This window comes from Bos javanicus, chromosome 22 (genome assembly GCF_032452875.1).
Source record: "Bos javanicus breed banteng chromosome 22, ARS-OSU_banteng_1.0, whole genome shotgun sequence".
NCBI lineage: Eukaryota > Metazoa > Chordata > Mammalia > Artiodactyla > Bovidae > Bos > Bos javanicus.
In genome coordinates, this window is record NC_083889.1 from 10,654,848 (window position 1) to 10,668,836 (window position 13,989).

Here is a 13,989-nt window from a genome sequence, read left to right on the forward strand (position 1 = left end):
TGACCAGTGCGTTCTCTTGGCAAAATTCTGTCAGCCTTTGCCCTGTTTCATTTTGTATTCCAGGGCCAAACTTGCCTGTTACTCCAGGTATCTCTTGACTTCCTACTTTGGCATTCCAATTCTCTGTGATGAAAAGGACATCATTTTTTGGTGTTAGTTCTAGAAGGTCTTGTAGGTCTTTATAGAACTGTTCAACTTCAGCTTCTTTGGCATTATTGGTTGGGACCTAGACGTGGATTACTGTGATGTTGAATGGTTTGCCTTGGAAACGGACAGAGATCATTCTGTCATTTTTGAGATTGCACCTAAGTACTGCATTTCGGACTCTTTTGTTGAATATGAGAGTTACTCCATATCTTCAAAGAGATTCATGTCCACAGTAGTAGATACAATGGTCCTCTGAATTAAATTCGCCCATTCCTGTCCATTTTAGTTCACTGATTCCTAAGATAACTGATGTTCACTCTTGCCTTCTCCTGCTTGACCCCTTCCAATTTACCTTGATTCATGGACCTAACATTCCAGGTTCCTATGCAACATTGTTCTTTATAGCATTGGACTTTATTTTCACCACCACGTTTGGGGTGGTGATCTCATCCACAGCTGGGCATCATTTCTGCATTGGTCCAGCCTCTTCATTCTTTCTGGAGCTATTAGTAATTGCCTACCCCACTTCCCTAGTAGCATACTGGACACCTTCTGACCTGGAGGGGCTCATCTTCTGGTATCATATCTTTTTGCCTTTTCACACTGCTCACGAGTTTCTTGTGGCGAAAATAGTGGAGTGGTTTGCCATTCCCTCCTCCCGAGAACCACGTTTTGTCAGAACTCTCCACTGTGACCCATACGTCCTGGGCAGCCCTGCACAGAATGGCTCATAGCTTCACTGAGTTATGCAAGACCATTCGCCATGACAGGGCTGTGATCCATGAAGGGGTTGTAGGACCGAGGTCCCCGATTTCTTTCTGGCTGTTGGCCAGAGGCTGCTGTCAGTTTCCACAGACCACACGTATTCTTTGTCTAATGGCCTCCTCTGTCTTCAAAGCCAGCAGGAGAGAACTTCTTGTGCATCAGATCCCTCATAGTCTGAATCTCTGTGCTCTTCCATCTCTGACCTCTAGACCTTTGACCTTTAGGGCTCATGTGATCAGACCAGGTTAATCTCCCCATCTTAAGGTCAACTGCTTTGGGAAGTTAAATACATTTCCAGAGTCTCATCACAGCAGAGTTTAGATTAGTATTAAATGGATAACTGGGAGAAGGTGTGTGTATACCAGGGGTTGAGAGTCTCAGGGTCTGAGAATTTTGCCTTTCACAGTGCGATACTTGATAGGTGAGAAGTATGACTTTAAATTTTGCCTTATTTTTGTAAGATGAGAGGCGAGCAGTTGTGACTGGGGAGATGGGAAAGGACAGCATCACAAGCAGGATGTTGTCTGGTGTAGAGGTACTCTGTCAACGTGGTGAATTGTCAGAAAGCATGTGTTTGGAAGCTGGGAATTAGGCACTGATTCTTGTAACTCTCGGTGCTCACATAAGTCTTCGTACCTCCAGGAATATACCTGTTACATTCTGAAAACAGTTGCATCTGATCACAGAGACCCCTTGATGCTTGGCAAATAAATGTTAAAGCAGCAGATGGAGCCAGCAGCCAGAGGTGGGGTTAACGAAGGTTCAAACAGGGAAGAAAACCCTGATGCAAAAACAATTGCCACTTTCTTCTCCTGTCCCCAGACTGTTTTTTTTTTTTTTTTTTGGAAGTATGTTCTGTTTCCTCCTAAGGAATAAAGAAATCTGAAGTCACAGCTTGCTGTCATCCTTACAGCTGTAATTGTTGCCTAGTAACAAGAATCCCCCTCTCCTTGCTTGTTGCCAAGGAGATGGGAGAAAGGTAGAGAGGAGTGCACTTCCGAACCTCTTAAAAGCTATTGTCCTTCCCACTCCACATAGGACTCTGGCTCCGGGGACTCGGCTGGATTGCCCAAGGCCAGCAGTTCAGCTTCTGTAAACAGAGGGACTCTGGTCCCTTTGCCCCAGGCCGCTCAGGCTGGGAACCGGGCAGATGTGTGCTCATGGGGACCTCTCCTTATGGAAGAAACCGTGACAACCCCTCCTTCTCACTTTGGCCTGCTCTAGGGCAAACAGAGGATGTACAGATGCTCCTGCGCTTTGGGGCTGACCCCACCCTGGTGGATCGACAGTCCCGGTCTGCTGTGGATGTGCTGAAGAGGAACAAGAACTTCAGAGCCATTGACAAAATCAACAGCCACTTGGAAAAGCTGGCAGCGTGTTCTAAGGACCTCTCAGGTACAGCTTCCAGGGAATTAACTTTTTCGAGGGGGCAAAACTGGTTCTGTGAAATTAGGTACAAATCAGTATATCTTGTCTTAGCACATGAAGATGAAAGTGAGACCTCCCAGTCTTTGGAAAGCTTGCGTGCTTTTTTTGAAAGACAGAATGAGACAACTGTTATTTAAAAAGTGTCTACTACATTCTAGGAACTTGGCCAAGTCTACCCTTGGGCAGTAAGCGTGATTTTTTTTTTTTTTCCACGCATGCACATAGTAAAAAAGAAAAAAATCAGACAGAACAGGAGATAACAAAAATCAAGCCCACTTCTGAGAAACAACCACAGCCAACAATTAAAAGTACATTTGTAACTCTATTTCTTAATCTGTCCGTTTGGATAGCATCTATGGACTGACTGCTATAAAGATAAAACGCAGCAAGTCAGCCCTTGTTGAATTTTGCCTAGTAAAGTGATTTGTGCCATTTACATCTGTTCCTTAATTCACCTATAGACTGAATTTTCTGTGCTTCACCTATAGACTGATTCTAAAAATTGAAAAAACATTAATTGCCTTTATATGGAAGTATGATTTCTACAACTAGTAGCATATTGCACCCAATGAGAAGAATCATCAAATGCCCTCAAAACTTTGCTCTTGAAATATTATACTCTCTAAGCATCCTAGTTTGATGAAGCATACAAACACATCATTGTCCATGTGTGTGTGTACAGGTGTGTAAGTACACACAAATGATTTTAGGTTTGTTTAGACTTTTATTTAGACTGTAGCCCCAGCACACGTATGCTTTTTTCAGTTCTTGCACTCACATGCAGCACTTGTGACTCATGCTGTCTGTCTAGATTTCTTTCTTGCTCTGCTAAGTACCAACTCCAGTAAGTTTTTCAGTGAGGAGATGTGCATAGTAGACTTATAGGGTTTTTGAAATGTCTTTATTCTGTCCTTAGATTGAGAATTGGTCTGCATTTAGGCCTTGTATTTCATCGATCCTCAGTTGCACTTTCCCCCCACATTTTGCCATCTTTGAATTGGATTGCGTTTCATGATCAGTGATGTGTCACAGTTTAACAGCAGCCTTTTCTGGTGTGTGACAGTCTGTGATCTCTTGGGTTTGTGAAATATGCTGTAAAACCTCGTTCCTCACAACTTTGTATTCTCGCCTCCATTACTGATTGGAAGAAATGTCAGTCTTATTTATTGTCCCTTCTAGAATTTCCTGTCCTTAGAGTTCTGGAATTTCCCTGGACTGTATCTTATTCATTCTTCTTGCTTAGCACCTTATGATCCCTTTTAGTCTTAACTTTTTTTAGCTCAGGGAAATGATCTTCTATCACTTCTGTTTCCTTCCACTGTCTCTTTGCCAGCACTTTCACATAGATGAGCTTCTCCTCTGCTTTCCTTAACGCTTTCTATCTCTTTTTCTTTTTTCTTTCCAGATCTTTAACTAGGACTTTAGCTTTTCCTTTTATAATTTAGCTTGTCTATTGCATTTTTAAATTTGAAACTCAGTTTTAATTTCTAAGAACTCTATCTGGTTCTGTTTCTTTTCATTTTTTACTTAAAAAACTTGTGTGCGTATATACGTATCCCAGCCCCCTTCCTTTAAGAAGCAGGAAAATGCGCCTGCTGCTATCTTTGTTGTTGCTGTTGTTATGCTAGAGTCTGTGGTCATAGAGTGGATAGGATTTCTTGGCTGTTTTATGTTCAGGAGGATCATTTCTTTTTCTGCCATTGATTGAAAACTCCGTGGATCCTGTTAGCAGTTATGGATTCAAGGAGTTCAGTACTTCCTAGGCCTCGTCAGGTATTCAGAAGGGGAATCATCATCAAGTGGATAAAATGAGGACTGAGCATCTTTCAGACGTTGAGACAGAAACCAGTGGGGCTCTGCCGGGTGTGGGCTAACAGGCATCCAGGATTCCTTCACCCAGCCCTCCCTCCCTTTGTTATCCTCCTTTGGATTTTTAAGTGGATCTTCCCTATGTTAGATTCACAAGGAAGGAGAAAAGCACAGGCATGTATTTTTTCGAAGTTTGACATGGCACGGCAGGCAAGCCCTCCTAAGAAAACAAAGAAATGGTCAGAGAAGTGGCGAAACCTAGTCTTTTCCTGTTGCTTTGAGCACATAGAGGCCGTCTAGAAGAGCACCTGAACTATTGGGAAGGGGCCCTGAAAGAGGATGTGACTGTTGGCAGTTCTTAGACACAGAAACATAACTTGAATGGGGGACTGTTTCTATCGTTTTCCCCTGGGTCTGGAAGACTATTTTCCTCTTATCTCCTGGGATTTAATTTCCCCGGGAATGATCAGGCACGCTTTCAGGTGCGGGGAAAAAAATCTTTCAGGTGAAAGGAGGGAGAGCAAAGGTCAGAGGAACTTGGATAAGATGAGTGCTAGAGGCCCAGTTCCTCTCTGGGGGCACGAACATCCATGGTGTCTGGACTGTGTCTCAGTCATTTTGGGTGCTTAGGTCATTTTGAATAGGCTGTCTTCCACCTGGCCACACTGGGGTTTGTTTTCCTCACCACCTCCTGAGGGGGAAAATTGACCCCTCCACCCCCAACACATACACACAGACACACACACTCACTCACTCGACATTCAAAAAACTAAGATCATGGCATCCGGTCCCATCACTTCATGGTAAATAGATGGGGAAACAGTGGAAACAGTGACAGACTTTATTTTCTTGGGCTCCAAAGTCACTGCAGATGGTGACTGCAGCCATGAAATTACAAGATGCTTGCTTCTTGGAAGAAAAGCTTTGACAAACCTAGGCAGCATATTAAAAAGCACATTATTTGCCAACAAAGGTCTATCTAGTCAAAGCTATGGTTTTTCCAGTGGTCATGTATGGATGTGAGAGTTGGACCATAAAGAAGGCTGAGCAGCAAAGATTGATGCTTTTGATCTGTGGTGTTGGAGAAGACTCATGAGAGTCCCTAGTACAGCAAAGAAATCAAACCAGTCAATCCTAAAGGAAATCAGTCCTGAATATTCTTTGGAAGGACTGATGCTGAAACTGAAACTCTAATAGTTTGGCCACCTGATGTGAAAGAGCCAGCTCATTGGAAAAGACCATGATGCTGGGAAAGATTGAAGGCAGGAGGAGAAGGGGGCGCGACAGAGGATGAGATGGTTGGATGGCATCACTGACTCAGTGGACATGAGTTTGAGCAAATTCTGGGAGACAGTGAAACACAGGGAAGCCTGGCGTGCTGCAGTCCATGGGGCTGCAAAGAGTCGGACATGGCTGAGCGACTGAGCAACAACAACAAGAAGCAACTGAAGAACTGAAATTTTATTAACTTTATTTTTATGTAATTAAGTTAGTGGGCCTCTGTATTGGACAGTGTCATTTTAGACTTTAACCCAGAATGGTTTTCTGTGCAGAGTAGTAGTTGAGAAGACAGTGGGAGGGAAGGGCAGAAGGAGGGCCTGGGGCCATGGGAATGAAGGTAGATCTTCATAAAAATGAAGATTATATGGATTTTAATCTCTCCCCATTCACACATTAGTGGGCACAATGGAAGCATTATTTTTAGGAAGAGATGCTACCTAGGGGGTTGGTACCCTTGCTCCTGACCTGAGTTTTAACTTGATGGGTTTTTTAAAAACTTCATTTATTTATTTTTAGGGCTTCCCCTGTGGTTCAGTGGTAAAGAACCCACTTGCCAATGCAGGAGATGTGGGTTTGATCCCTGGGTTGGCAAGATCGCCTGGCAACCCACTCCAGTATTCTTGCTTGGGAAATCCCATGGACAGAGGAACCTGGTGGGCTACAGTCCATGGGGTCACAAATGAGTCCGACACAACTTTGCAACTAAACCACAACAACAGTTTGTTTATTTTTGGCTGTGCTGGGGCTTCGTTGCTGTGCACAAGCCTATCGTGCACTTCTCATTATGGTGACTTCTCTTGCTGCAGAGCACAGGCTCTAGGTGAACGGGCTTCAGGAGGTGGTGAGACCTACGGGCTCGCGGGCTCTAGAGCACAGGCTCAGCAGTTGGGGTGCAGGGGCTTTAGTTGCTCTGAGGAATGTGGAATCTTTCTGGACCAGAGATCGAACCCATGTCCGCTGCATTGGCAGGCAGATTCTTGTCCCCTGTACCACCAGGAAGTCCACTTGATGGTTTCGTTTTTCACATCTGTGGTCCTGAGTAAAGCATCATTAGGACACTAGCTTGTGTGCCCAGATGAACAGCTAGGATATAGGCTAGGATAAAAGATGTTCTCACCTTTGGCTCTTTCTGGCGGTTACTGTGCCCCATTCTGATGAAAATGGAGATGGTTATCTTTGGGTGGCTTTTGCATGTAGGTGAGAAAGCCTGAGAAATATAGGGTCTTGGTGAAGATTTCTGCTGTTCTCTAAATAAGAACTTCCATTAACATGCACGTGAATTCTTTGGGAGCCTTTTAAATGCAGATTTTGATTCAGCAGATTCAGGGCAGGGCCTTTCTCACTAGCTGCCGGGGGAAGGCAAGGCCCACAGGGCAGTAGGGAGGTTGGGGGTGGGGTGAACCTGAGAGGTCAGGGTTACCTGTCTTTCCCTGCCTCTCGTGACAACCACTAGATGGCAGCATGTCCACCTTCTCTAGCAGCTGGACTGCCGTCAGGACCAAGGAGACTGGAGCCTCTATTGTTATTGTTCTTGGTCGGTGGTGATTTTTCCTTTGATTCACTGGTGCAGGGCTTTTCAGAGAATAAATCCAGGCATCTGAAGCCTTTCTCTCTGGTCCTCCCCGAGGCACCAGCTGCTTTCTGCTCTGTGAAGGTGCCGCTTGCCCAGGACTAAGAGGACTCTGACCTTCTCTGTGTGTTTCCCCCATAGATGGAGCCCGTGATTCAGAGGCCATGGTGTATCAACCTTGAGTCCCTCAGCACCACAAAATGCCCTCTTTTTCAGTAAATGAAGGCATGCGATATTGATGATACTTTTTCTTTATTATAAAATCAATAGATTCTTTTTTAAAAAAAGAAAATATCCTTCATAAACCCACCTACCTGGAAACATTAATATAGTTGTGATTTGGTCATTTACTCTTATTCCATGCATTTACAGTTATATATTTTAATTTTCTTTTATAAAAATGGGATGGCTACATAAATTTCACTTGATAAAGTGTTTGTAATAAAGCTTGTCAGTTTCATCTTTTTTTACCTCGAAAGGAAGATTTCATACAAAAGCAAAATCTCCTTTTGAAATGATATATTTCTGTTTTTTAACAAGAAGAATCTGCCTATAATGCAGGAGACATAGAAGATGTGGGTTTGATCCCGGAGTCAGGAAGATCCTCTGGAGGAGGAAATGGCACCCACTCCAGTGTTCTTCCCTGGAAAATCCCATGGACAGAAGAGCCTAATGGGCTACAATCTATATGGTCACAAAGAGTCAGACACACCCGAGCAACTAACACACACAACAAGAACTATTACAGCTGAGCACTACTGCAGCTTTAAACGATCTCTTTTAATTTTAATTTTTAATTTTGAATCTGCTTGTATATATTTATTAAATATGACCATTGTAGAAAATTTGTAAAAATATCATTTTGTATAAACACAGAGGGACTTCCCTTCGGCCAGTGGTTAGGATTCCACACTTACATTGCAGGGGCACAGGTTCGATCCCTAGTCGGGGAACTAAGATCCCACATGTCTTGGGAAGCAGCCAAAAAAGAGAAAAATAAATACATTTTTTAAATAAATAAAAATAAAAACAAAACTTTATTGTAATTACACTTTGGCATATTTTTTATCTAGTCTTTGGGTTGTTCATTACTTACATAGTCATCTTTCTAAAAAACCTGTGATTATAATGTATGAATAACCTTATAACCCAAAGTTTCTTCTCTCTCTTAAGCTTATAGAAAATTTAGGAAAAAGCAGACAGGTTCAGAGTAATAAATCACGTGTACCTACCCAGAGATGCCGACCCACAGCTACTACTGTCTGTTTCAGCACATTTCCTTTGATGCTTTTCTGTGTTGCTGATATCACTCTCTAGTTTCTTGCCTGATTTCTGTTCCTTTCTCTGGTCTATAACCACCTTCTTAATTATTCTGAACCACACAGCCACCCATTATTATACAACTGCATCTAACTGTCTCTACTGTCAAGCTTGGTAATCTTTCTGTTCAGTTTCAAATGATTTTATACTAAACTAACTGCCCCGGTGGAAGAATGATGCCGTGAGGCAGGAGGCAGGGGACACGTGGCCAGGTTTCCACCTGCTTGGTGGAGAAGGAAGTTCCTCCTTTAGCAAGGGTTCTATTCCTGTATTGTGCATTATCACTGTTTTTGTGTCTTCAGAGGCGTTCTAGGATGAAGGTGGGATGCCAGGCCCAGGGGTATTGTTCAGTCACTCTTACACTACACAGTTCATGTTCTCTGCCTCAGAGCCGGCTGCTAGCTTAGGTGATGTGGGTCTTCCTGTGCCAAGGGTTTCCACCCTTTTCTCTAGAGGTTAGTGCTAGAGTGGTCTTGCTTCTGTCTGGCACCGGAAAGTCTCTTGATTAGAAGGCAGTGGGGGCTTGCCCGGGAAGTTGGTGTGTGTGTGTGTGTTTCTGGTTCTCTGACCCAGTCTTTTGAAAGGCGAGCCAGGTGTGTATCAGAAGGCACAGCAGGTGACGTCGGAGCTCTGCTTGGGTCCCCTGGGTCCCTTCCCACTGTTGTGTGCTCCCTGATGTGCCTTCACTTTGCAGAGCCCACACCTAAGGCTCGTTCTCAAAGAGAACAACCTAAGGGCTTATGGAGCCTGCTTTGCTCAGGCTCCTTCAAACCAGAAGTGCATGGGAATTTATAGCCTCTAGGGCTTTCCTGATAGCTCAGTTGGTAAAGAATCCACCTGCAATGCAGGAGACCCCGATTCGATTCCTAGGTCGGGAAGATCCGCTGGAGAAGGGATAGGCTACCGACTCCAGTATTCTTGGGCTTCCTTTGTGGCTCAGCTGGTAAAGAATCCGCCTGCGATGCGGGAGACCTGGGTTCGATCTCTGGGTTGGGAAGATCCCCTGGAGAAGGGAAAGGCACTCCAGTATTCTGGCCTGGAGAATTCCATGGACTGTATAGTCTATGGGTTCACAAATAGTCGGACACAACCGAGCGACTTTCACTCACTCACTCAAGGCAGGCTGTGGACAGTGGCAGACAGAGGTGAGAATCTGAAAGCCCATTCCCCTTGCCTTGCCAGCGCAGCTCTGAGTGAGTCACTCCAGATCCCCCAGGGGACCGTGGGGCTGACAGCCTGCCTGCTTCCTCCCCAGCCCTTACCTGTTCCCCCGACCCTCACTGGTCTCTTCTTTCTTGAACTATTTGCACACACATCTTTGGCTTGGGGTCTGCTGTGGGAGACCTGACTGCTGATGGGATGCTTTTATTTTTCCATCTCCTTTAAAGTGTCCCTGCTTCTGTTAGAACATGACATTGAACATGCATTCACCTCTTCACCACATGATAGTACTTAAGCCAGGTGTGAAAAGCCCACATCCGGTTGATCTGTTTAGTAAGATTCCATGTTAACCAGAAGGGCTTTTTGAGTGTATAATCTGATACCAAATAAAGCATTTGCCCCTTTTCAGACTTCCTTTATTGGATGATTTCTAATCATAACTACTTTCTCAGTAAATTGAACCGAGCGGTTAGTGTCTTCCCTCTTGGCTAGAGAGCTGGCTCCTTACTCTTGGCTTTTTCCACTTGCCAATTAGATATGTGGGTGGCTGGTGTGTAGTTAGATGTTGCTGCTGCGGTAAGCTACCCTCCTACTGTTATATCCTTGAACTGTTGTATCACTTATCCATTGCTACTTAACAAACAGCCCTCAAACCTAGTGATTTAAAGCAACAAACACTTTAGTTCATGATCCTGCAGCTCAGCCACTGAGGCTTGGCTATTCTCATAGCTGTAACAGAACTTCTTCAAGTGTCTGCTTCTTGCTGATCTTGACTGGGCTCTTTCATATCTGTGGGGCCTCAGTTTGGACCACTGGGTTGATTCATCTTTGTTTTATGATGAGTCTTATCTAGCCTGGACCTGAATAGAACTAAACAAGGCTTCTTGAGGCTCAGGCTCAGAACTGGCACAAAACTCACAATCACTACATTCTCCTTGTCATAGCAGGTCATGAAGCTAGGCTAGAGTGGTGGAAGGGGAGAACAGGTGCTCTGCAGTTGCCTGGCTACATGGAGGGGTGGAGAGGTGTGATTGTCTTTGCAATCTATGCCTGTGTGATCTCTGCAGTCACAAGAAGCATCTGGGGGTGTTTTGCAGAACTGAGCACTGGTGAGGGACCAGCTAACGAGGGGGACATTTTCCAGAAAGTCTGCGAGCAACTGGCGACATATATGAACTCAGGAAGTCACTTGTTGCAGAAAAACTTTATGAAGCAAGAAGTGGTTCAGAAGTTCTTGCGCATCCTTTCTTCTTTGCAAGGTAAGGTTTCTGACAACCTTCAATTGTGTTCACAGATGCTCTAGGCACCTTAATACTCTTTTTTACTATCCTGTTTAAGAAGTGATTAAAAAATAAATGTCATGATCTACACGGAGAACATTCAAACAACACAGAACATTCTCCAGTGAAAAGTGGATCATCCACCCCTTGAACTTATGTCTTTAAATCTCATCCCTAGGGCAACCTCTGTTATTGGTTTCTCATGCATCCTCCTGGAATTTGCATATATGATCCATTTACATTTTTTATTTCTTCATTTTTTTTAAACTTTAAAATTATTTAAATGAGTGTTAAACAATTAAACATTTATTTGTTTGTGCTGAATTTTCTTTGCTGAACTCAGGCTTTCTCTAGGTGGGGTAAGCAGGGGCTACTCTCTAGTTGGGGTGCACAGCCTTTTTCTTGTGGAGGCTTCTCTTGTGGAACACAATTCTTGGTGCGAGGGCTCAGTAGTTGTAGCAGATGGGCTTAGTTGCCCCATGGCAACATGTGGGTCTTCCTGAACCAGGGATCGAACCCATGTCTCCTGCATTGGCAGATGGACTCTCAACCACCAGACCACCAGGGAAGTCCCTATCCTTTTTAAAATACCACAGATGTTTCTCTTTTCTGTTGGCTAAGACTGTATATTCCTTGGGTATTTCCAACCTTCTCAAGCTCACTGGCGAGTGCTGTCACTGAGGCTCACCTGTGATTGAGTAGCATGGCCGAAATAACTAAGTACTGTTTATGGTCTCCTGTAACTTGGGGCAGTGATGTCCCTCTGTTTAGGGTTGTGGCTGGGGACAGAAATCACAGGAACCTGTTTTTGGAGTGTGATGTGTTCTTGTTTTTGAAAGAAATCCCTCCTGATCTGGTCTATGACATTGACCGCAACTGTGCCAACACCTTCCTCAAGATTTTACTGGAAAAACAGAAATGGCCCGAAGTGCTTTTGCTGCTGACCCGAAAGGTGAGCGGGCAGCCGCCGCTCGGGGACTGTCTCATCAAAGACTGCGACCTCTCGACCCTCGACCTCTGTGCCATCCTCCCCCACCTCAAGGCCTGGGACCAGAGGAGGAGCCTGCTCCTGGACCGACTGATAGACCATGGAGGTGAGTCCCAGATGCTGAGTCAGCATCGGGGTCAAGCCCGGGGAGTCCAGGTGCCGCAGGTTATGGCGCTTTCACTTGATTTCAGAGACTCCTTTTTAATTTTGAAAAAGTGTATTTATTTTTTGGCCTTGCCGTGGGACATTCCCTGACCAGGGATCAAACCCACAGCCCTTGCATTGGGCGCATGGAGTCTTAACTCCTGGACCACTGGGGTAGTCCCTTGGATTCTCCTTCCGCCTCATTCTCTTTCTCCTCCATATCTTCTCACTGGAAGCAGTGATCAGGTCAAGGCACTTTTGTGAATTCTTCCCTTCCCTTTGTGTTTTGTGTGAGAAATGTCAGAATTGTGGAGGGGCGTCAGCCCTGGTGCAGCCACAGTAGTCGTTTCCTCCTGACCTTCGGCTGGACCAGTCCTTGCACTTGATACACTGTGTGGGTCCCAGTCAAACTCTGCGGTGTTCTTTTCTGATCCATGATTGGGATCTGTGATGCTTGTTTTTAAAGAAACGGCCAGATAATGGGTGGGTGGGAACATCTGCCGCTTTCATCAGCACAGTCACACTTGGCTGGGTGTGTGTCTGGAGCGTGCAGACGGCTTGCTGGATCCGGTTTTATTTAAAGCTAATCTGGAAACACCAGCCTCCTCTCCCTACACCCCCACCCCTCCAAAACCCCTTCCTAAGGCCACTACGAACTGGCCTCCATCTCCTCATTTGTAAAACGGGAGTGACAGTAGTCCCTCTTTCTCAGGGCTGTTTTGAATATTCAGTGTGTTCATGGATGCAGGATCTGGGCAGAGTGCCTTGGCTGCATGGTTCTCCACCCGCCTTGCAGGTTAAGGGAAATCACCTTCAGAGGGAGTGATGCCACACTGGTCCCAGCTCCCAGCCTTACAAAGCTTTCCAGTGTTGGCCTTACCCACGGGTCTCAGGAGATAGATGGAAGGTTGCCTATTAATGTCTTCAAACCCATTCCTGACATGGACTCTTACTATCTTTGACCAAAAACCGTGGCAGTTGTGGAATTCCTGTTTTGTTCCTGATGAAGCAAGCTCTTATTGAAGGCCTCCCTGGGGTCAGGTGCCAGGGCCCAAGGATGCAGAGTGAATTCATGGCTGCCAGCAAGCAGCAGTGCAAGAAGGCTGCAGGTCCAAAGAGGGTGGAGGTTGGAGAGCCTGCAGTGCAGAGGGGAAATGTAGACTGAGCTAAAAAGAAAGTGGTGTGCACGTGGGGACATGTCAGGGAATATGATAAATGAGGGCCGACGGGCATTCTCGGGGAAAAGCTTCATAGAAGCAGAGGAAGTGGGAAGCTTGCTCACGTCCTGGCCACTGAGTGTGTGTCATGGAGAGGGTTGGACAGACACTGGGAGTTCAGTCGCTCACACCGTCCCTACTCCAGGGCAGTGCTGATGATGGTCCTGCTGCAGTGTGGGAGAGGGAGCTGGAGAGATGGGAAAGGAGACGAGGCCCAGGGACAGGACACATGGAGGGGGCAAGCTTTCCCCCAAGGGCACTGGGAAGCCCTTGCCTCCCAGAAAGGGCGGTGGCAGGAGGGCCTTGGAAGTGGGGTCAGCACCCTTTCTTGCTTTAGGCTAAAGGGCAGAAATGGTCCCACCCCTGGGACGTGGCTCACTGTATCCTTCTCTCTGCCTCCCCCAGCCTTGCTGGAGGGTCTCCAGAGCAGCCAGGAGACGCCGCTTGCTGTGTGCATGAAGCATGAGGACTTCGACATGGCCTTCGTCCTCTTGACCAAGGGTGCAGACCCCCGAAGTATTTCTCTCACGGAAGGTGACACTCCCTTGCATGCTGCGCTCCACATCTTTCTAGATATCAAAGGTAGGCTTCATTCTGTCAGCAGTCTTTTTCTTGAGGACGAAACTGGATATTAGAAAGGATGCTGTGGTCTTTGGTCTTTCCTACTGGGAAAGCCAGCGGTCTGGAAAAGGCCTATTTCTTGGCCAAGCCCCTATCTCTTGGCCCCTCACCCATAGCTCAATGGGAAGGAGTGACCATCACTGTGAGTGGTCAGAGTGGGCTGATGAAGAAAATTCTTATGTTCCAAAGTCGGCCATCCATAGCTGCACATACTTTTCATTTATTTACATCATTTCAAGGGTCCTGACATAAAAGATC

General features: G+C 45.6%; 1 protein-coding gene and 1 long non-coding RNA gene across 7 annotated transcripts in view; one reads left to right on the plus strand and one right to left on the minus strand.

Moving 5' to 3' along the window:
- TRANK1 (tetratricopeptide repeat and ankyrin repeat containing 1) overlaps positions 1–13,989 on the plus strand; it is a 97,162-nt gene that overhangs the window by 42,483 nt on the left and 40,690 nt on the right. For all 6 annotated transcript variants that reach the window (XM_061395881.1, XM_061395880.1, XM_061395883.1 and 3 more), the window contains 4 exons: positions 2,137–2,307; positions 10,579–10,740; positions 11,601–11,855; positions 13,516–13,692. In XM_061395881.1, the coding sequence (XP_061251865.1) occupies positions 2,137–2,307; positions 10,579–10,740; positions 11,601–11,855; positions 13,516–13,692 (765 nt within the window). The remainder of the gene's footprint in view (positions 1–2,136; positions 2,308–10,578; positions 10,741–11,600; positions 11,856–13,515; positions 13,693–13,989) is intronic.
- The window catches only part of LOC133235049 (uncharacterized), a 41,256-nt gene that overhangs the window by 21,383 nt on the left and 5,884 nt on the right, over positions 1–13,989 (minus strand). The gene's annotated exons all lie outside the window — the stretch shown is intronic.